At 35.5% G+C, this 23,542-nt stretch overlaps 1 protein-coding gene across 6 annotated transcripts in view; it reads left to right on the forward strand.

Annotated features, from left to right (window-relative positions):
- Positions 1–20,237, forward strand: part of LOC117904486 (transcription initiation factor TFIID subunit 2) — a 65,303-nt gene extending 45,066 nt beyond the window's left edge. For 3 of the 6 annotated variants that reach the window (XM_034817106.1, XM_034817107.1, XM_034817109.1), the window contains 11 exons: positions 454–579; positions 666–722; positions 1,147–1,226; positions 1,321–1,363; positions 6,455–6,541; positions 9,510–9,599; positions 12,465–12,523; positions 12,614–12,704; positions 12,840–13,005; positions 13,143–13,326; positions 18,994–20,237. In XM_034817106.1, coding sequence (XP_034672997.1) covers positions 454–579; positions 666–722; positions 1,147–1,226; positions 1,321–1,363; positions 6,455–6,541; positions 9,510–9,599; positions 12,465–12,523; positions 12,614–12,704; positions 12,840–13,005; positions 13,143–13,326; positions 18,994–19,660 — 1,650 coding nt within the window. In that variant the 3' untranslated portion in view covers positions 19,661–20,237. Of the gene's footprint in view, positions 1–453; positions 580–665; positions 723–1,146; positions 1,227–1,320; positions 1,364–6,454; positions 6,542–9,509; positions 9,600–12,464; positions 12,524–12,613; positions 12,705–12,839; positions 13,014–13,142; positions 13,327–13,399; positions 13,553–18,993 lie in introns of those variants that run through there. The other 3 variants (XM_034817110.1, XM_034817108.1, XM_034817111.1) reach the window with 3 other exon arrangements.
- The last annotated feature ends 3,305 nt before the right edge of the window (positions 20,238–23,542 follow it).

Raw genomic sequence — 23,542 nt, forward strand, 5'->3', positions numbered from 1 at the left:
AGATAAAAGGTTTCTTAAAGCTCTGAAACTTTGAGATGTGTTCTATTATATTTATAAATGAAGCATGGCAAAAATAGACAGTTAAAAATGGAACTCCTTTGGATTCTTTATTTTATATTTTATTAATATTAACCAGTTTTATATTTTATTAATATTAACCAGTTCTATTTCTATATTCTGGCATATACCATAGATGCTTCAGGTACCTTTAACATGGATTGATGTATTATAATGTTTAGGGATTCAGGGTATATTTGATTGTTGCACTCGCAATAATATATGATGCTTGCTAAAATGTAGGATTTGCACCAATTCCTTTTATATGTTTTTTTTAATTCACACTGTGCCATTATATTGGATTCTGTTGAATCTATTGTTTTATATAATTCACTTCATTCTATCAAATTTGAAAGTTTTGTTAATGATGTTGATAAAATTGGAATTCTTAATCAGATTAATCAATTAGAGAGGGACAAGGATGTTGTTGCTCAGGCACAAGCAATTGCAACACTGGAGGCATTGCCTCAGCTTTCATTTTCTGTTGTTAATGCTCTGAATAATTTCCTCAGCGATTCGAAGGTTTTAATACTTTCAGAGGTTCAATTTCTTTCCATGCATTGGTGTTTAGTGAAATGCAATTTTAAAATTTCTTCTATGTTTTCAAGGCCTTTTGGAGAGTCCGAATTGAGGCAGCATTTGCATTGGCTAATACAGCATCCGAGGTATTATAATCGCTCACCTTTTCATTAAGTTAATCACACATTTTACTTTTTGAACTTACAGTATTTTCCTTATGCGCTAATGAACTCATTGACTGGAACATGGAAGAGTAATTTGTAGATGTTAGGGTGCTCTCTCTCTCTCTCTCTCACACACACACACACACACACACATACACACACATCTGTACGTATTTTGATCCATAATATTTGTTTGTTCATCTCTTTTATGAAATTCAAAATGATAATTAATGCATTGTCATGCTACCTTCCACCAAAAAGGAGGAAAAAATAAATACAAAAACATCTTCAGTTTCGTTTACTTTGTATGGTTGCTTGGTTCAAAATGCTTTATCTGTTGTTTACTTCTGGGATTTGTACTAGTCCTCGATCTTGATGTGTGGGTCATGATGGCATTGTTTGGCAGGAAACTGATTGGGCTGGTTTACTACATCTGGTTAAATTTTATAAAAGTCGGAGATTCGATGCAAACATTGGACTCCCCAAGTGAGTTTCCCAGCTTCTAATAATTTGAATTCTGTGAGTTTATTGTAAAGTAGTATTTACAAGATTCAGTTCTATGCTGTTCTTTCCTTGCCAGGCCAAATGACTTTCATGACTTTCCTGAGTATTTTGTTCTTGAGGTAATGCAATGAGGTAGGATATGTAATAAGTCAGAATTGATCTAGTTTCTATGTTCAATTTTTCCTGTAATGTCTTAGATTGTTTTGTAGATTGAGTTTAAATTCTTTGTTTTGTTTTATTTTTGGTTACAAAGACATTATTTGGGTTACTGGTAGTTTAAACTGTAGATGCTTCTGAATGCAGGTTGCACTTAGTGTAGACAATATCTGGCGAAGACCTGCAAAGCCCAAAATAAATGGGTTATTGCCCAAGTTGTTCTCAGGCAAGCCTGAGATGAACATGATCACAGATGTATTAGGGTTGACTCCATGAGGTCCTGCCCTGCTTGAATTTTCTGCAGTTAGAATATGCTTAGGTGCCTCTTGCCCAATCTTAATCCAATTGCACTGTTATTACCTACATGATTGGACTCCTATAATTAGCTACTAATTAATTTAGAAACTCTTGGGCATACTTTGTGAGAATAGTTTAGTACCCAATACAGGCTCCAAACATGGTCATTTCTTTTCAGGGGTTTGGTAGAAGCCCCAGAAGGAGGGCTCTGTGGGGAGGGTTATTTTGGAAGCCTTATGTGGTATTTGGTAAAAAAGAAATGCAGGGTCTTTGAGGATATTAGAAAACCAACAATTAAATTGTTTAGGGGCTGATTTTTGTACTTTTTGGGGTGTCTTGGGTGCTTTCTTCATCAGTTAAAGATACTTTGCTGGATTGGCATGGTTCTTTTGTAGGCAAAAAGAGAAAAAAGGTTTGGAAAAGCAAGCCATTTGTGTTTGTTTTGGATGGTGTAGAAGGCCAGGAACAACATTGCTTTTTGTAATGATGTTTTTTCTATTCAAAAGCTGAAAAGGGAATTTGTTTTTTGTGGCCTGAATCTAAGTTGTTTGTAGCTTTAGTAGGTTTTTTTTGAATGGTTGGGTACTTGTTGAGATTGTTGAGGTTCTTTTTGTACTCTTTTGGTTGAGCCTTGGTGGGGAAGGGAGGTTTATTTTCTTGTACACCTTGGGCCATTCTTTTGGCAGCTCTTTTTCTTTAATTTAATTATTTATTTATCAAAAAAAAATTGTTTGGGAAAATTTTTGCTTTCTCACTTCTCTTTGGATGTCAGTACACTAAGTAAATTGTTTAAGGTCTTTGGAAGCCTTTCAAGAGGGAAGATTCTTTCGCAGGTGGTTGTATTATCCTTGATATGGTTTATAAGGTTAGAGAGGAATGCAGGGATTTTCAAGGACATATGAGATCCATGGATGCCATTTGGGATTTGATTTACATTTTTCTCTTCCCTTTGGGCCTCAAATCACCAAACCTTTTTGTAGATGTTTCTTTGTTTCTTTTAATGTTGAATTGGAAAAGTGCTTGCTTCTCAAACAGTTTGAGGAAGAAAGTTGTGACTGGTTGGTCTCCTCCTCTAGTAGGTTCGGTAAAGTTAAAACTTTGATAGACGTTTCTTGGTAGTACCTTGATCAAATGGGTATTTATATTTGCTAAAGATCAACTCTTCCATTTGATTTGCCTAGAATGAGTTCATAATGTGAAATTTGAATGAGAATGAGGATGAGAAAGGGATATTAATGGCCTGTTTGGCAACATTTTCGAAAACATTTTTTAAAAAATATTTTTTGAGAGTAGTTCTCAATTGTTTTCAGAAACAAAATTCGGTTTGGGAATTTCAATAAGATAAACAATTTTCTCGGCTTATTCTTCATGGAGGAACTGTGCATTTATATGCAGTATAAAAGTTCCCAAAGTATTCTCCAAAATTTCAATTGTTTCTTAGAATACTTTACAAATATACCTGAAAAGACTGTAGATTTGTTTTAAAAAACTATCTATTTTTAAGATTAATTCTCAAAAAACTGTTTTCTGTTAAAAATTTACCAAGCTTTTTTCTAAGTTAGAAAATTTACCAATCTTTGGGATTCTATTTTTTTCCTTGCTTCTCTTTGGGCTTTTTGTTCCAAGGTTTTTAAGGGAACCCTCCTTATTGTGTTACAACTTGATTGGTTAGCGGCGTGTAATTCCGATGGGTTGGTTTAGCCTTGAGAAGTTGTTTGTTATTACAGTGTATTTTCTTGTTTTCGGTTTCTTGTAGACTAGTTTTCTTTGGTGGGAGGATTCCTCATCCTTCTCTTGTACTTCTTTTTTCTATTAATATATTCCTTTGTCGTTTCCTATCAAAAAAAAAAAAAAATTGTTTTCAAGAAGAGTTTCCAAACATAGCCTAAACAACCCATTCTCGTATTCAAAAAAATATCCAATGCATATTGGGATCATTTTGGTTGGTTTTTTGGATCCATTTGGACATGTTATGCCACTATAGGTGCCGTGAAGGTTCCGTGTTGGTCAAAACTGAATGATCCTGTGGCTGGTGTGCACATGAAGGATCCTTTGTTTGGAACACAGGTTTCAAAGCTAAAAAGGAAACCCATTGGGTTTTTATGTTTCTAAACCCATTTTGAGGGCAGTTTTAAGAGGGGCTTATTAGTGGCTTCAGGGCTAGTGGTAGGGGAAGAGGTGACTGATTTTCTTTCACAGATGATGCCATGCTATTTTGTGAGGCTTGTGCAGAGCAGCTGAGATATATTAGGTGGGTTCTGACTTGCTTTGAGCTAGTGTCAGAATTGAAAATTAATTTATCTGAGTGGTGGTATGTGAAAGGGGTGGAAAGATTAACTTTGTTGCTTGGTTCTAAGTTGGCAACTTTCCTTCTACATATCTAGGGCTGCCTTTGGGCCGCTTCCTTTAAATCCTTCTCAGGATGGGTCTAGTGGAGGAGCCTTTTAAGAAGAGGCTGGCTTCTTGGAAGAGTCAATATTTGCCAAGGGAGGTAGATTAACACATTAAAAGTATGCCTTTGAGCTTGCCTTCTGTTTTTCGTTTTTCCATGTCACTGATGGTCATTCTGTGGGCGGTCATAAGCAGATTGGAGAAGATTTAGTCTAACTACTTTCAGGGGAATCAAGCAGAGGGGAGAAAGCTCTTCATATTGTGAGGTGGTTAACCGTGTGTTTGGGTAAAAAGGATGCAGATTTGGAAATTGAAAGGCTCTCTACTTTAAATTGGGTATTGGTTGCTGATTTATTGTGGAGATTTGCGAATGAGATAGATAAAATGTGGAGGAGGATCATTAGGGGCATGTTTGGGGAGTTAGATGGGGGTTGGAGTGCTCAGGAGGCAAATGGGGCTTTTGGGCTGGGTCTATGGAAAGCCATTAGAAGGTGATGGCAGGAGTTGAAGAACAAGGGTTCTATCTTGATGGATTGTGGATTTAGAACAAGGTTTTGATTGGATACATGGATAGGGAGTGCTCCCCTAGAGGAAGCTTTTCTACCTCTTAATAGTATTGCAGTGGCCAAGAATGCAAGAGTGGCAGATGTATGGGTAGTGGATTCGATAAAGGTCATTAGAACCACTGTTTTTGTAGGCCATTTCAAGATTGAGAGCTAGAGATGATGGGTTGTTTTATGGAGGGATGGCACCTCTTGCAAGATTCGTATTCTTCCTAGCCTCTTGGATAAAAACTTGATCTGTGATCGGCCTGCTTAAGATCTGCGGCCAACCTCCCCTTTGCTAGTAGGAAATATAGGCAAGAGGTTGCTCAAACCCATGTTTTTTGCTTGAAAAGGGCTGACATTCATTCCATGGGAGTGCTAGGGATGGTAGTGGGCAAGATGGTTTGAGGGGAGTCAAGGAGGGACATTTTTTATTAAGTCTTGTTACAATTTTTTGTACACTGCAAGAGTGAATGCCTTTCTTGAAAAAGAGGTGTGGGGCTCTAATGCACCCAAGAAGAGTCATCAAATAACATTTTTATTTATTGTGAGAAAACTAGGTTGGTATGGGATCTGTTATTCATGATCCTTAGGTTTCAGTGGGCTTTTACTAGGAAAGTTAAAGATCTCCTTCTAAGTGGCAGGTGAAAAGCTTAGAGAAAAAGAAGGAAAAAGGTGTGAAGATTGGCTCTGATTTGCTTGTTTTGGTGCTTGTGGAAAGAGAGGAATGGGAGTTTGTTTAAAGATGATTATCTACCATATCAGAGATTGAAAGAGTTCTTTATCGAGCCATTGAGAGTGGTCTAAAGCTCCTACAGGGTTGGAGTCTTGCTCTTTGTTGGAATTTTTTGATGTTATCAGCTAGGACTATTCTGTTACTTCTTTGTTTGCTCTATTCTTAGCAAGAAGCTTTTTGTATACTTCCTATATCCAGCGCTATGTTTGCCTATATTAAAAAAGGAAAAAAAAAAAAAAACTATGTTGAATTCCATGATTTAATCATCACATACTCATAGAGGGAGTGAGGGTGGTGAATTAACTTTGCATTTGCAAGGATTTCTAGGGAGGAATAAGTGAATACTTAAATAACTATTTGTGGAAAGCAGAAGAAAAAACATTTGATCACATCTTCCTTCACTGTATTCCTTTACTGCATATGCTCAAAAGTAGTCATCTTGTGGAAAGTCATTTATGCTTTATTTGGAATAGATTGAGTGATGCATTCCTCATTGAGAGATGCCATTTTGACCTGACATGGATTTTTGTTGGGAAGAAGAGCATGAACTCTTGAAGCGTAGGTTATTTGTGCTTATTTAGGACCATATGGGGGGAGAAAAATAAGAGCGCTTTGATAATTCTGAAAAAGTGGATCAAGAAATCAAACAATCCTTTTATAACTTTTTTGAGTTGGTTAGAGTGTACATAGGAGACAACTCTTTCTTCATAATGGACATTGTTGAGTGAGACTAAGCTTTAAGTAAGGCGAGGGTGTCATTTTTTGTGTATCCCTTTATCTTGTTTTGGCCTTTTGGCATCCTTGTATCTACTGCATATGCCTTTGTGCACCTTTTTGTGAGGGCTGTTAATATAATTGATTTTTACTTGGTGTGAGCAAGCAAAGGAAACTGATGTTAAGCTAAAAAAGTAATTTTTGAGTTGCATAATAACTATGTCAATGTATGCACTTGCTCTCTTATATATTTCTAAGTTTCTTCCTACTTTTTTTTTTCTTTTTTCCTTTCACGATTAGTTTAAAAGAAATACTTCATTATTCTTATAGCATTTTTTAAAACCATTTTAGTTTTATTGTTTTTCTTTCAGGCCATTCCGCATGCAATAGCTATGGTTAGAGCCGCAGATAAGAAAAGCCCAAGAGAAGCTGTTGAGTTTGTTTTACAACTTCTGAAGGTAGTCATTTTCACTTTAGATTCCACTAGCCTAAACAATTTCCAAAACTCATGTTTCTTCTACTCATGATTATTTATTTATTTTTCACCTTTATTTTCCATTTAATAAAATAAATTCTAAATTTGGCAAAGCATTTAGTCTTTTAATTTACTTCTTGAAAATAAAAGAGAAGTCTTGTTGTGCCTTTTGTCATGGGCAAATAAATTCATTAAGAAATTGCCAAATTGGCAACAAACCCAAGTACATGCCTACATAACAACCTAAAATGAATAAAGAAAAACTAGAAGGAACTACAGACCCTTAAGATGCTTCAAACCCTAAATAAAATCCCAAGAGGAATTTTTCCTGTCCATGCTAGATATGACCATCCACACATATAGCAATTACAAGACAATCTCCTTCAGCTTTCGGTCTGAGGTTCTACCCCTTCAAACACTTATGCCATGTAGGTCAAGAAGTAGAATAGCTATTCCATGGGATTAGTTATTTCACTCTTTGGTATCTGTTCTATTTTAGAGCATAGCTATTCCTCAATTTTAAGGAGTAACTATCCCCTTTTAGAATTTAAGAAATATCTATTCATTAATTTTAAGGAATAGCTATTCCATCTATACATAGTTTTATGAGCTTTGGGATTCCTAAGAATTCTGGCCTTTTAGTTTTTTATTTTTATAATGTTTTATAGACCCGTTAAAGCCCGAATGTTAACTTTATTTTATTAAATTAATTTGATTAATTAAGATGTGTTTGATAGTAGTTACAAACTAAATTGTCCCACCAAGAAGTTGATAACGTTGGTAGTGATAATCTTTTTAAAATTTTATATCTTTAATTTATATAAAATTATAATGGACCATAAACCAGGTTTTGTTGGGTGTGCTTCACTAGACTTCTATTAAATGAATTCTTCTAAAAATCTCCTAATGATGATAAATTTCAAAGAAATGAAAAAAGAAACAAAACTGTATCAAGACTAAGTTTAATCCAGTGTCATAACCAAACACATGAATAGGAATAGGTATTCCTTTCCAACATATTTATTGTTAGAAATAGCTATTCCTATTCCTATTCCATCAGGAATAACCATTCTGTGTAACAAACATGCTCTTGTTCTTTCCATTAACAGCATGCCAGATATTGGGGGGAACTATTCTCAGCAGTTTCCTCCTGTTCTTTTTGTAGAACTTACATGCCAACTTGAAAAGTCCTCTTGGACCATTCACGATATCTTCAAATAGCACAAAACATCAAACATGGCTTCTAAGCCTCAGGATGGTGCAGTATTAGGTGGTTGAAACTTACCACATCCCTTCTGAACATGGGCCACCAGTTCTGGAGGATTATCTTTACTGTTCAACTGATCAGTGGTCAAAATCCTTCCCCAGGCCACCACCCAGACATAGAACACTTCCTTCAATAGGAGCCATTGAGCCCCAGACTCCTTTATTCAACATCACCATAATGAAGATTCAACTAAAATTTTTTTCAAGTTATCTTCAACCTTGTCATGTCTTCTCTTTTTATATTCACCTCCACTCTAATATGGCGTCAAATGTGCTTCTTCTTTCTCCTAGTCTTGGAAGTCCCTAATGAGCCTTTGTTTCTGGTACCTAGATCTCTAGATGGAGAATGCCTATTTTGTAGAAGCCATGGAGTACCATTTTCTCCTTATTCATCATTTGCTTGGTGATGATTTGACTAAAAGTTGTCTTTGTCATATTTAACCTTCTCTTATCTGCTCTCTCCTCAACCCATGTTACCTTAGCTTCTATATTTCCGGAAATTCTAAACAAATCTCGATATCTCACTTTCAGAGGGGTCTTGCTGCACTGCAAATGCTTCCAAGTCATTAATATCTGCACATTTCTGTGACCTCAGCTTCTTTGTTTCCAGAAATTCTAAACAAAAATCCTGAAATCTCGCTTTCAAAGGGGTTTTACTACAGCATCTTTTATGCCAAGACATTTTTTTTTTCTTTTTTCTTATAAAAAAATTTGTCTTGGCATAAAAGATGCTGTAGGAAAACCCCTTTGAAAGCGAGATTTCAGGATTTTATGCCAAGACATTGATCTCTGCTCATGTCCTATGTTACTGCATATGCACTGAGATCTTTGCCCACTGGTGCCTTCCCTTTCTAAAATCCTGACCTGAACCAAACCACAACTCCACTCCCCCTCCTTCCCTTTTCCTCCTTTCCTCCTCCTCCGCTTCCTCTTTACACAGCAACCTTGTTACATATTGTTCTTGATTTGTTACATGTGTGATCATGATGTTAAAATTCCTATCATGAATATTTTAAATTGAAGAATACAAAGTACAAAAGACTAATGATCTGATGCTCCACATCCAAAAACTGAAAACTCTCCTGTTGGAAGTATAAAGGAACAAATTCGGAAATGCTTCTTATTCTGCTGTGTTCCTGTGCTCTGGGTTTTTGTGATTGGGCAAACACAACACCTAGAGTGGCCTGGCTTGGGTGGCAAGGTATTGGACTGCAAATGGGGAGATTCCTGGTGCTATTCCTCGTGAAAAAAGGGAAAATAAAGTTTTCTTATAAAAAATGGTATTCTGCACTGAAAACTCAAGAGAATCTGCTGTTTTCCATCTATTTCACATGGTACCAATTACTATATATTTGTTTCTAAGGTCCATGTTACCATGAAATATACTAGTTGGATTTTTTTGTTATTTTGGACATCCATATGAGCATTTGAGGATGTCAACCTCCTGTTAATAACTAACTATGCATTTCTAGTGTAACTCTCTTGCTTATCCAATCAAAAAAAAAAAAAAAAAGTGTAACTCTCTTGCTTTTGGCATGTGAATGGGTGTTTATTTTTATTTTCTGCCACCATTCATTTATTTATTTTCTTTTGTTCCTATCCATTTATGTTCTCATTATCAGTGGCTCACGTGAATTTTTTTTTCTTTTTGGTTTTCATTTCTGCTTTTTGGAATTGCCCCACAGTATAACGATAATAATGGGAATCCTTACTCTGATGTATTCTGGCTTGCTGCACTAGTGCAGTCAGTTGGGGAACTTGAATTTGGGCAACAGGTATGAAAATATTATCTGTCTCATGGATTTTTATGACTACATGCTCCAATGTCTTGCTTATTGGGTGATGATTTCTCTCAATTATTACTTGCTCATTTGTTTCCCTGTTGTGCTGCCTCCTGTTTTAAATTCTATTGGCTGAATGTTTTATTTACTATGGTTGTCATGTTTGGGTTGTGCCTATTTTTATTAGGTGCTTTATTAGTGTACCTTTTTATATGCCTGTCAAAAAAGGCTGTCGTGTTTGGGTTGCATAAGTGCACCCTGTTATACAAGGCCACAATGGTAAGGCTGTCAGAAGAAGGATAGTTTGGCATACTCTAAAGACACCTTTGGTATACTGTTGGAGATTTTACAAAGATGCCATCTAAGCATGGACAAGCATTTGGATTTCTATCGGCAGTCATACAAAGATGCTCCTTAACCTTTTTCATGTTCATTGTCAATGAAGTTCAAGAAGGGAATGAAGAATAATTTGGATTTATAGTTGCTATTCTCATTCTGAGCGTAGACAAGCACCTCATCCAGACTCATGTGATCCATTACAATTAACATATCATCAATATTTTCGTTATAGGATATTTCTTTGGCCATGTGACGCAGCAAAAAGCAAGAGAGAAAAGAGGATAGAACACGTCTAACCCAAGGAAGTCTGGAATCCACCAGAGAAACTATCAAGAAGAGATTTCCATTGACTGAAAATTCAGAACAAAAGAAAAAAGACCCTTTTTTCCATCATTTTCCCTCCTATTTATCCCAATAACCCTTCAATGTCTTCACAACTTCCAACTCTTAGGAAATGAAAACTCTATCTACCACAAGTAACCAAGTACTACAAGTCTCAAGTTTCCTAGGTAATTTAAATATTATTTTAAAACTAGTTGACTTGGCTATTTTCTTTGGGACTAGTTGTCCTGTGTCACCATGCTGTATCTCCTAATAGAGTGACCTTGTTTCTGAAAGTGTGTTTGAATTATATTTTTCAAAATTCATGAAACAACTAAAATAATTGTTTCATTTTTAATATATAGAGCCCATTTGGAATAGTTTCCTATTTCATGCTTTAGTTGAAAGCTGAAGTCAAAGCCACGAATTTTAAAGGGTCATATTGGTGTTGTAAAAGTTTTATTAAACATGAAAGAACTTCTTACATAAGTTAAAATAGAACTTCTGCAAGAAACAACATTTTCCCAACTTTCATATTAAACTCTATTTTGAACCATAAGGTCTTTGAACAAAATTAGCCAAACAGGGTTCCTGCTTAGCTGTTATCATTCTGACACTTTAGGTTTTTATGTTTGATGATTATTTATATCTAATTGGAATTAATATTAGGACATACATTTAAAATTTGGATCTCCACAGGGTTCCTGCCGAGCTGTTATCATTCTGACACTTCAGGTTCAACTGTATAAGATGTAGGTTTGCATTGTGACCTGTATTGGGGAGCTTCCTTTCCATGTTGTGGCTATTGAACCAGAAAAAAAGAAAAAGAAAAAAAAAGGAATGGAACATGTAACATATGGAATAGGAACGTATTGAGAAGCAAAGGATGAGATAGTGAGCATTTTCCATGTTGTGTGTGCCACCACCTAACAGGAGGATTTGAAGAAAGCTGAACTTCACTAGGATTTGTTGGGGAAACCAGATAGTACCCACTGATTTTGACCAGGTTTGTGTTAAAATTCTTTTATAGACTGCCCTTGAGGTCTAGCTCAAGTGGGAAAAAGATGGGAAGGGTTTGTGGGAGGTTCTAGGTTCACATCTCAATGGGGACAAAAATTTACCTATCAAAAAAAAGAAAAAGAAAATTCTTTTATAGACTGATGGATTAACAGTCAAAACCAGTTGTTATCATAACAGCATTAGTATAAGCTCAGCTAACTCTCAAGATCACTTGTTATCATAACATCATTAGTATAAGCTCAGCCAACTCAAGAGATTCAACCCTTGATTTTTTATTTTTTATTATTTTATTGTAACTTTTAATGGTTCCTCTTTCTTGCCTTTGATTCCCTGATATCTTGAACTCTTATGAATCCACTCATCATTGGTACCTGGATATGAATAAGGGGGCATGGAGCACATATGGTGATGTATAAAAATGGTGAGGGAACCAACTAGAGTTAAATCAAAATACATTTGAGCATCACATGATGTTTGGTGGGTTCTTATGCAGGTCTTTTTTATGACTATACAATATATATACTATTTTAGAGTGCAATTCCTAAGCAACATGCATTTGTTGACTGGGGTTTACATATCACTATAACGATTCCTTTATCATGACCTGCTGGGTCTTATGCATGTGATCTACTATCAGGAAAAAATTACAATAGGTGGTGGTGGTGTGCAGAATTTTCTGCTGTAGACTGCCTTGCTGGATCTAAGCCTGCTCAAAATAAGATATTGGAACAGTCTGATAAACGCATTGAATTGAACTGCTGTTTGATCAAGATGTTTCTTCTTCTTCTTCTTCTTTTTTAAATAAATAATTCACATTTGTACATTAGGACCCATCTTAATATTATATTAGATCAAGAATTTAAGCTTGGGTTTCAGTTTTAGAATAAGTCAAAGAGGAAATGTTGCCATTTTCTGAAATTTGAGTTAAGTATTGTTGGAAAGGTTTAGAATTTTGGTTTTTGTCTAGTCTTAGGTTTACTCAAGGAGTTTTATTTATTTAAACACCAAAGGTTGTGCTTTCAAAATAACCAAGTATGTTCAAACTTCATGGTATCTATATTTTTCTGTTCTTTAACCATATGAAAGTTGGTATGTACACACAAGGTATATCTTTTTGCATCTTCTTATATCTTATTTTTGAGGCTTACCTTTTTTGGTTTTCCTTTAATCCTGTGGCAGAGTATTCTCTTTTTATCATCTCTTCTCAAGCGCATCGATCGGCTTTTGCAATTTGACAGGTGCATTCACTTGTTAAGAACTGGTTATGATGAATTTTATTAAACAATACTTGTAATTGATTGCATGTACCTGGAAATGGCATGTGTCAGGCTGATGCCAAGTTACAATGGGATATTGACAATCAGCTGCATCCGAACCTTGACACAGATTGGGTTGAAGCTTTCTGGATTTATCCCTCTTGTAAGTGTGTTTGTGGTCTTTCATATCCCTTTTCTAAAATTTATTTTCCAATGTTTTTGCTATTATTTCTTGTCCAATAATGGACTGTTCTTGGGCTTATTGTCATTCTTAAGTTGTGTTTGGTACTTGCGGCAGGATCGTGTCATTGAACTTGTTAAACCATTTCGGGACTTCCAGGCAATATGGCAAGTCCGAATTGAAGCAAGCAGAGCACTCCTAGGTCTAGAATTCCATTTCAAGGGCATTGATGCAGCATTATCCTTATTCATTAAATATGTAGAGGAAGAACCATCCATAAGAGGTTTTTAACTTACTTTTTAGGGGAGGAGCCTTCTCTTTTAGGGGAAGAACCTTCTTTTTTAGGGCTTTTATTTTTCATGCTGTCTTTATCACACAATATGCATGTGTATGATTTCACCAATTTGACAATCCTTGCAGGACAAGTAAAGCTCGGAGTGCATGCCATGCGGTTATGTCAGATAAAAGGTGGATCTGAATCTGACAATGACATAAAGAGTTCAACTCTTGTGGCATTGCTTCGTCTACTTGAAAGCCGTATAGCATTCAACAATGTCTTCCTTCGGCACCACTTGTTCTGCATTTTACGAATCCTTGCTGGAAGGTGCGCACAATTTATGTTTTCTATTAAGAGAAAAATAAAGATTAGCCGATAAATAATAGCTCTATTTTGTAAGGTAATCAATGTGGTGATGGTACATCTGCTTGCTTGAGCTTCTCTCATTATACAATGGCCGATTTTCAGTTACTGTGGTGATAGTTTATGCTATTCAATGAGCATGTTTTTTCATGAACATTCCTTCATCATGTGTTTATATGTACACCTTTATGAAGACTTGTTTGTTATTTGCTTTGGAACTCACTTATACCTATACACCAAAGGAAATTATACGTCAAAGGTGTCTCATATAGAACTAGTATATAACCCATTACTTCTATATGCAAAAGTACCTCACTATGTTCTAGTATATAATTCATATTTTTTTATAGTACTTTAGTATATAACTCATAATGGTTTTTATAATTCTGGTATGGTTTTTCTTAAAAAATAAAAATAATCTGTAGTGGATTCACCAGAAGATTTCTGAATCTAATTACAGATAGTCTTTATATGTTTCTATCTCAAAACTAAACTTCAGCGAATTTGGTCTTTACTGAACCTCAATAGAAATTAAAGGGGTATGATATCTATGGGTACCTTGAAAACTATGGGAAAACATATTTTTTGAGCTTGGCAATGGTGAAAGAAAACTAACCCATCCACAGTCTAGTTAATCTTACAAGTGACAAAACTTTTAGGTTTCAAATATTTAAGAAGGGAAGAGTTATTTGGTAGAGCTGTTTGGTTTGCTATGATTTAATGGAATTTATTGCCCATGTCAACTTGAAATGCCACAGAAGCATCTAAATCACTTTGGCATGAGCTTTTCATGGCACAAAATAATAATAATAATAATAATTAAAAAAAGAAAAAAAAATTGTTTTGTAGAAAACAATTGCTTTATATTTTACCATGCAACATAAAGTTTGGCAAGATGATTTTATGTTTATAGAGTTTCTGTTGGTATATATATATATAAGAACATGAGGATATTCAAACCTTAAATGAATGTACCTTTTCTTTAAATGGGTTGGGTTTGGGGTTTTGTGGGTGGCCGGGTGGGCAGTTAGAAATAAGATATGTCATTACATTGAACTTCATAAATATAATGAATGATGAGAGATCCTTCCAAGATTTACAAAAAAAAAAAAAACACACCTGATAAAAAAAGAAAAGTATGCCTATTCCTCCAAAAAAAAAGGTCATAAATTTTATAAAGGAAACAAAAATAATGTACAATCAAAGAGAACTACACATCTCAAGGGAGTAAAGGGTCTCTTGAAAGGATATCAAATGTCTAGCCCATTGCTTGACTAAATGACCTGTTTCTTGATTTGGAATGTGGAGAATACAATGAAGAAGATTTTAAGTCAGTCACAAGATCAAATAATTTTCTGGACCCACTCATCATACTTTATTAGACCTCTTTACCTCTTGGATACACACGAAATGAGAATAGCGGTGTCACCCTTCACTAATAAATCTGAAAATCTCAAAGCTTTGATGTTCTAGAAGAACAAGAATTTTTTTCCTCAATAGCCATATCCTCTCCTGCCTGTATCTTTAAAAACTTTTCTCCAATCACAAGTTGTCCTGGATTACCTAAGGAACATCCATCAAAATTGAACTTTATAGAGACTATAGGAGGTGGAAACCACTTAGGACAAATCTCACTGCTTAACATTTACGAATATAATTCCAATCCAGCATTAACAAGCTCAACTTGATATCTGCAGAGACATCTGAATCTAAGTCCATGAACATGCATATAAAATTGATGCTCATTGGAAATGCCTCTTGGTAAATGCCAATCTAAGAGTAACGCATCTAAAGGGAGCTTTGGTTGCCTTCTACATGGGCATGATTTAGATTTGTTTGGTAATGTGCAGTCACAACTAGGCATGCCCCCAATATATATTCACAAGTTTTGCTATAAGTTTGACGTCTGAATGACATTGCTGGTGCTATGCAAACATGGCATACCACTTCTCAAAAATATTTTAGAATGAGAGTACCAGAAAAAAGGAAAAAAAAAAAAAAGAAAGAAAAAACTAGGTTTAGTAAATTAAGGTTCTATCATCAGCTGTTGGTCCTTTCCTTCTGGTGCTTTCTAAATACTTCGGATGTGCTTGGCTACCCTCTTTTCAAGGTGCTTTATTAATATAATCACTTTTTCCAATCAAAAAATTCATCAGCTATATATATATTCGGTTGTGGGGCTTCAGTCTTCGTTGTCTATTGGAAGGAGTGGAGGCTTGTTGTTGGGACGCTGGTTTGCAGAGTTTTGGTAAAAGTTGGGAGGAAGGGGGCAGGAAGTTTCAGCTGGACCAGCATTCTAATGAGGTGGGTAGGTTCCTTTTGTGTTATGTTCTCAATCATGTGGGGAAGAGGATTTGTCTGGTTTTCCCTGAGGGTAAAGGGTTTGCAGGGGGGTGGGTCATTTTGGCTGAGAAGTTGCAATGAACTCCTACTTGAGCAGTAAGCGGGTAGGAAAAAGGCGCTTACTTTGACACCGGTTAGGAGAACAGTCAGAGGGCTGATTCAACTAGTACATCTTATGCCCTTCTTTCCAACATAGTTTGATTGAACAAAAAATCTTTGACAAGGCTAGCAGGAGATTCCATAGCAACTGGCACCCTTTCCTTTGTGGCAAAGAGCCTCCTCGTTGAAAGTGGATGCAGTTCTCTGGGCATCACTTCCTCTGTTGCCTGTTTGTTCTCTTCTAGGCCTTCTGTGCCAGTGTATTCAATTTCGAGGACTTTTGCTGATATTGTTAAGGAGAAGAGTGGTAAGTTAGGGGATTCAATTTGGGTCCAGCTTGGAGGGCAGGATTTGAGGCATCGAGAGGAGCAGCTGGAGCAGTGTTTGGTTGGTCGTTGGGGCAAGGGTGATGGTTCATTCCCTGATTTGGATGCATTGAGGACTTGGGGTATTGAGTCATGGTATTTGCGGGGTGGGCTCCAGATTGCGAAGTTAGGTGGAGCTTTTCTTCTGTTCGAGTTTGAGAACAAGTTAGAAGCGGACCGGGTGTTGCACAGAGGTGTCTGATGTTTCAGAGGAAAGTTTTTATTTTTGGGAACATTGAGAGACCTGACGTGGGCTGTTTTCAGTTTGGCGGTGGTATGGGTAAGGGTGGTGGGTCTTCCTCTTCATTTTTGGAGCAGGGAGGTGCTTCGGAAAATTGGAGATTGATGTGGAGGCTTCATCTCTGTGGATGAGGCTACTGCTGGCTTTACACAGTTGCAGTGGGCAAGGGTTTTGGTGAAATCAGTTGGTAGGGACTGCCTGGCTCTTTGCAGATGGTTGTTGGTGATTCTTGTTTTGCACTCCAGTTGTGGTGGGAGGTGTTGCCATGGGTGTCTGAGGTGGTGCCGTCTTCCAAAGGCAATGGCGGTGAGGCTGTGGAGGTTAGGGGTGGTGGTGGTGAAAGATCACGCGCCAATGGTCGTGTTTCACTGTCTTCGCTGGAGTCGCAGAAAATGGTGGAGGATTTATCATGTTCTGGTGCAGAAACTTGAGGTAGGGAGATGGTTGTTGCTGCTGGGTCTTGTAACAGATCTGTTGTGACCTCCATGGAAGCTGGTGTTTGTTGTGGTCTGTTAGAGGGTGAATAAGGCACTTCTTTGCAAGTGGAGGTGGTGTTTTGTGGTTGAGAGAGGGGCCTTTTGGAACTAGGTTATTCGTGGTAAGTATGAGGAAGTAAGCGGGGGGTGGGCAACTCAAGAGGTCAATGAGGGGTATGGGGTTGTGGAAAGTAATAAGGAAGGATTGAGATTTAGTGTGATCTAGGTGTCTCTTTGTGGTGGGTAATGGGTAGAGGGAACTTTTTTGGAAGGATAAGTGGTGCAGGGATAACTTTTTGTGTGTTGTTTCCTTAACTTTTTGGTTTGTCGATCTCTAAGGATGCATGGGTGACAGATATTTGGAATTCTTCCGCTGAAAGGGGGGTAAGGGCTGAAATCTTTGTTTCTCTAGATCTTTTAATGACTGGGAGGTGAATTGTGTGGCGAGCTTTCTAGCTTGTTTGCAGGGGCAACGAGTTTGTTAGAATGTGGAAGATTTTTTGTTATGGTCATTGACAAAAAGTGGCAAGTTTACAGTTAAGTTCCTTTGTTATGTTTTGGAACCAAACTTCGGTGGAGCTTTTCCATTTTTTATTTTATTTTATTTTTTTAATCGGATTTAGTGGGTCTAGCCAAAAGTTAGTTTTTTTTGCATGGGAGGCAGTGTGGGGTAAAGTTTTAATCTTGGATCAACTGCAAAGACGAGGTTGGTCTTTAACAAATCGATGTTTTTTGTGTCTTCGACATGAAAAATCTATTGATCATTTGTTGCTCCATTGTGAAATGACATGGGTTTTATATGAGTTGATTTTTGTTCTTTTTAGGGTGTCTTGGGTGCTTTCTTCATCAGTCAATGATACTTTGTTGGGTTGGAATGGTTCTTTTATAGGTAAGAAGTGAAGGGAGGTTTGGCAAGCAATCCCTTTGTGTTTGTTTTGGATGGTGTGGAAGACCAGGAACAATATTGCTTTCTGTAATGAGATTTTTTCTATTCAAAAGCTGAAAAGGGAGTTTGTTTGTTTTCTGTGGTCTGAGGCTAAGTTGTTTGTCAATGAGTGCCCATTGACTTTAGTTGAATTTTTTGAACGGTTGGGTACTGGTTGAATCTGTTAAAATTCTCTGTTTTCTTGTGGTTGAGCCTTGGTGGTGAAGGGAGGTTTGTTATCTTGTATACTTGGGGTTGTTTTCTAATGGCTCTTTTCTTTAATTTAATTTAATTATTTATTTATCAAAAAAAATATTTTTGGTGCCAATTGAAAAAAAAAGAATCATCAGCTGCCGGTGCTTGTACAAATCTAGTTCATAAGACTCACTTAGGTAATATTTTATTTAAAATTATAACAGAATTGAGTGGTAGTTCTTGAGGAGATGGTTAGTTGTGAAACTCTTAATTATTCTCACCCTTTATACTGTTATGTTTGCCTATCAAGAACTCTCCTGAGTACCAACTGCTTGGAGTCAGTATAGCTTAGATCCTTTTTGCTGTTCTGCTTCACTTAGCACCTTCAACTCACAGCAAGCTGAAATTCTTAGTGTGAATTTACTTGTCATTTTTGCATCTTAACCCCCTTTAGATTTGTTATGATGGTTATTTTGTGACTAACTTGAAATTTGGCATTCCTCCATTTTCATGTCCATGGACTGTACTGGACAGAAATAGTGCATTATATAGAACCAACTTTCCGTTATCTGTATCAATGTTCCTGAAAGTTTTGCATGCTGATGCTTCTGTATCAATGGTTATTCAGTCTTGTTTTTGAAGAGTGTTTTCAGTATATTCAATATCCCTTTTTCCTTATCCAAGAAAGAAAAAAATCACTCACTCTCCTTCCATATATAGTATGAAAATACAAGTGCTTAACATGCATTGCTTATATATTGGAGGATTGTTGGTGTTAGACTCAAAATTTCTGGTTACACTCTGGTTGGTCAATAGGAATAGAAATGAAAATTTGAATTCTAGCAACTATTTGGGGTTGGAATGGCTGTAATATCCCTGTTTTTCTTTTCTCCTCTACTGCAACTGACAAAGGGATTTAGTGTGTTTTTTGTGCAAAGAACAAATCTTGTTCCAATGATTTCTTAACTGATGAAATATCATTTTCAGGCTCCCAACACTTTATGGAGTTCCAAGAGATCAAATCCTGCAAATGGACCTGGCAGAGATCTGTAGTGAACAGAAGAATGGTTTTGTCACTATCGTTAAGGAGACTAAGTCCCTGGAGCCTCCCGTGGACACCCCAAATGTCTCTCATGATGGTTTGGCCCTTCCAGAAGCTTCTAGGGAAGCTGATACTGTTTCCAACAGCCATGAACGGAAAATGCCAGTAGTCAAGATCAGGGTTAGACAATCTGCTGCATCCAGTAGAGCAGAGGAGGCTGATAATCCAACTGTTGATAAATCTCAAGGTGGCCATAATGAAACAGATCGTGGTGGCAGCAGTTCCATATCCGTCGATGCACCACAAAGGAATTTCACTGAAGCTGTGAGCATCAGCAATCAAAATCTTGAGGAAGTCAACTCATGTCATGATCGCGGCTCTCGGATGACTGCTAGCATTGGCAGTGCCAAACTAGCAAGTGATGGTGATGAAGTGGGAAAGGAGCTCCAGTGCACTGCTGATTCAGGCAAAATCTCAGTGCTCCCCCAGTCAGACGAGGGTCCATTGTTCAGTGGCATCCAAGACATCCAAGGAGGCAGCATCCAAGACAACATTGTAGATGTCGATGCACAAATATGCGAGTCTTCAAACCCTCTCAGTCATGAGACATGAAGTTGAAGGTGGTACGGTGGCAGCAGTAAAACCTCAGTCGCATGGGAAAGCAAAAGAGAAGAAGGAGAAAGAGAAAAAAAGGAAGCGGGAAGATCCAGAGTATCTGGAACGGAAGCGGTTGAAAAAGGAGAAGAAACATAAGGAAAAAGAGATGGCTCAACTACTGAGTGGTGAGGCAAAGCAGAAGGAAAAGGAGATGTCAGAGCTGCTGAGCGGTGAGGCAAAGCGAAAGGAAAAGGAGATGACAGAGCTGCTGAGTGGTGATGCAAAGGCATCATCAGTCGAGCTTGGGGTTAAGAAAGTTGAATCTGGAATTAAGTTGGCAACTGTACAATATAAAGCGAGCGAATCCAGTGTATCGAAAATAGTGACGACGAAGGTGGAGGCATCAGAAGGTAGTTCTGCTCCAAAATTTCGAATTAAAATTAAAAATCGATCAAAGTGAATGAGTTCTTCCTTTTCCTTTGGAGTAGTTGTTTTCCTGTTTGTTCATCTCCGGCAATGTGTAGACGTAGAGCTCTACAGTGAGAGTGCTTGTGTTGACACTGAAGTTATCAATGGAAATGCCATTTTCTTATGCTGTAGCCTGTTGTGGGTGAATTTAGAAAGCAACTTTTAAATATTTTTGACACAAAAAAAAAAAAAAAAAAAAAAACAGTTTATGAGAATTTATTCTAAAATCAAGGTTTATTTATTTATTATTATTATTATTTAATTATTCTAAAAACTTATCAATTAAGATGTTCTTTCAATAGACTCAAATGGTGAAATAAAAATTATGGTAGCACTTGCTATTTTTATGACTTATTTCTCACATAAGTTTGTTTATTCATTTTGATCAAAGTTATGTTACATCTGAAAAAACTTTTAAGCCATTAACAAATTAATTAAAAAATGATCATAAATCAAGCATACCATTATAAGCAAGTACTTAACAATTATCCAAAGAATTGGGGTTAAAGCCAACTTTGATATCACTTGTGTTGTGCAAATTTATTTAAAAATATATGGATTCGTAAGTGCGTAAATAAACAAATAAAATAAATAAAAACGCTCGTAAAATAATATTTATGGAGGTTAGAGTTTTGACTCTATGTTCTTAATATTGCAGTATAATAATTCAAATCATAAGAACAACGAATCAATCATGCTTTAAATACTATATGTTGTATAGTTCAAATTTGAAATGAAATGAGAATGACTTGAAATGCAACATTATACTTGAAAATTAACAAGATATTTACTAACTTTATGGAAAATTGAATTACAATAATGAGAATATGATAAGCTGATAATAAAGAATGTAAGAAAAAAAAATCATAATAGGAATTCGATAATAAAAAATGTAAGAAGCAAAAATCATAATAGGAATTCCATTGAAGTGTTTACTTATAATGCAAAATAAAATCGAAGAAACAACATACAACTGATTACCTTATCATTTATTAATTGTAAAAAAGAATGTACACTTTTATCATATTTCCTTATACACATCATTTTCACTACTATGGATAGAGATTTATATTTAAATAAAATTTAAAATAAAAACAAAATTATTTTTATAATATTTGCATTTTTTAAAAATGGATTTTTATTAATTTAAATTATGGCATTATTTTTTTAAATTAAAAATATTTTTTATGTTTTGAAGAATCCATGATTCTTGTTTTTTTATTTTTTTATTTTTTTAAATTGCTACAAATATTTATTTTAATGGTTTTAAATATTTAAATATTTATTTAAAAGTGTTTAGGATTAATGGGAGGGACATTTTGGCAATGCTAAATCATGAAGAAATTTTGATTTGATTCTTTGGGTTTGGAGTAGAATCTCATTGCTGAAATGAGAATTGGATTTCTGGATTATTCTATATTCTTATTCTCATAATATTAAAATGGAAGCACACAAAGGAGAGAGAATCACCCCTTTACTTTTAATGATTCCTAAGGAATAAAGTAAATCATCCTAATGGATGAATAAAATAAAATAAAATTTTCAAATAAAATATTTGATATAAATTATTATTAAATTTTTTTTGACTAATTTACTTTTGTATTTAAAAATGTTTGAATAAACTTAATAATTTATTTTTATTTTTTTTTCAAATAAAGGAACAAAAATGGATGGAAAGGAATTTACAATAATTTTAGTAGAAAGTTAGATAAATATAAATTAATTAGTTTTAATTATTTAAAATTATGTATATTTTTAATATTAATTACACACATTTTAAGTTAGCTTTTTAAATATAGCTATTTTTATTCAAATTTAAAGCATTTTATAAATTTAATATATTTCAAATATCCAAATACAATAATGTAAACCTCAAAATTTGTTCCAAATCTATTTTTATATTAATATAATAAAATTAATGAAATGAAAATTTTATTTTTATATTAATATTTATAGTTTTTTAAGCTCAAATTATGATCGATGTCAGTCGATCATGTCATCCATATAATTTAAAAAAATTTTTTATGATTATATATTCTCAAAATTCATATTTTGTATCTCATAATTTTATTATAATGTACTTTTTTTTTTAAATAAAAAAAAAACTTAAATATTTTCCAAAATTATCATATCTTCTTAAAAATCAACTGCATTTAGCAAATTTATGATACTTTCCTGCTCTTGTGCTCTTGAATGTACTTGGTAGGAAGAAATTTACACGTATTAGGGTGGATTTTCTGACAGATTCTTGCTTATTTTGGGGCAAAATATACATATGATATGATTTACCAACTACGTATACATACGTATCTGTCAGAGACAGCTACATTGTCCTCTAAAACCCTGTAGTTAATCACAGCCTGTATCTCTTTTGTACTGAGAATCTTCTTCCGATCATCAAGTTTTTTTCCTTGCTCTTTTGGCCGGGGTTGTCCTCATATTTTCTTGGGAAAGGAAAGGTCGATGGAAAACGCTGGAAGTGAACCAGTTGCAGAATTCCCAGGTGACTGTAAACTGTAATAATCTATATGTTTGCTGTGAGCCTGTGAGCTCAACTTTCTCCTTTTTTTTTTCTCTCTCTTTCTCTATCTCCCCCCTTCCTTTTCTTCAAAAATATCTACTGCATCTGTAGTTACTGTAAAGTTTCTACTTCTCTTGATTTCTGGTGGATTGATGAGGTTCATATGCATTTAAGGGAGTGCAAGATAGAGAGGAGTTCAAAGAAAGAGAATTACTCAAATCTTCTGGTTGAAATTATTTGAGGAATCAAGTCATTGAATCTTGCTGGATATTTTCATTGCCACATAGAAGAGGCTAGGTTTTTAACTGTTACCAATTTTCTTTACCATCTACAATTGTAAATGTGCCCTTGCTAGTTTTCATGACTCCATTCCAAAATTATCAGAGGCTCTCTCGCCTCTTCCCATTGTTACAAGAGAGCTCCTCCAGTACTGGAATCTCCTTCCCCTCCAGCACCAGACATAGTGAGAGCAACAGAAGTGTATTGCCTTGTCTAGACAGGAAGATCATCCTTTTCAATGATTGTGATTAACACCTTAAGTATATTCAAGTACATTACTGATCAATTTGTATTCTCTTCTATGGTTAAGTTGTAGTCTCCTTTGAACATAAAACTTGTTTGCTAGTGATAGACAGTGCCGCAGATTTCTAGAATATCATAGATTAGAGGGGTCAGAAATGTTACCACAGGGATGATTGGCTTCCGGGAAAAACAAGAAAACTTAGCAAGAAAGGTTTCCCACCTTTCTACTTATTCTCCTCATAAACAGTTATTTCTTTCCTCATCATCATTCTAATCACTTGCTACATCAATCTATCACTCTATTAACCATCAAAGTCTAGCTTACGCTACGTACTATCGTCACTATCTAAATTTCTACAACCTTCTACACTATTTCACCATCATCT

The sequence above is a fragment of the Vitis riparia genome, chromosome 17 (assembly GCF_004353265.1).
Source record: "Vitis riparia cultivar Riparia Gloire de Montpellier isolate 1030 chromosome 17, EGFV_Vit.rip_1.0, whole genome shotgun sequence".
NCBI classification, from domain to species: Eukaryota; Viridiplantae; Streptophyta; class Magnoliopsida; order Vitales; family Vitaceae; genus Vitis; species Vitis riparia.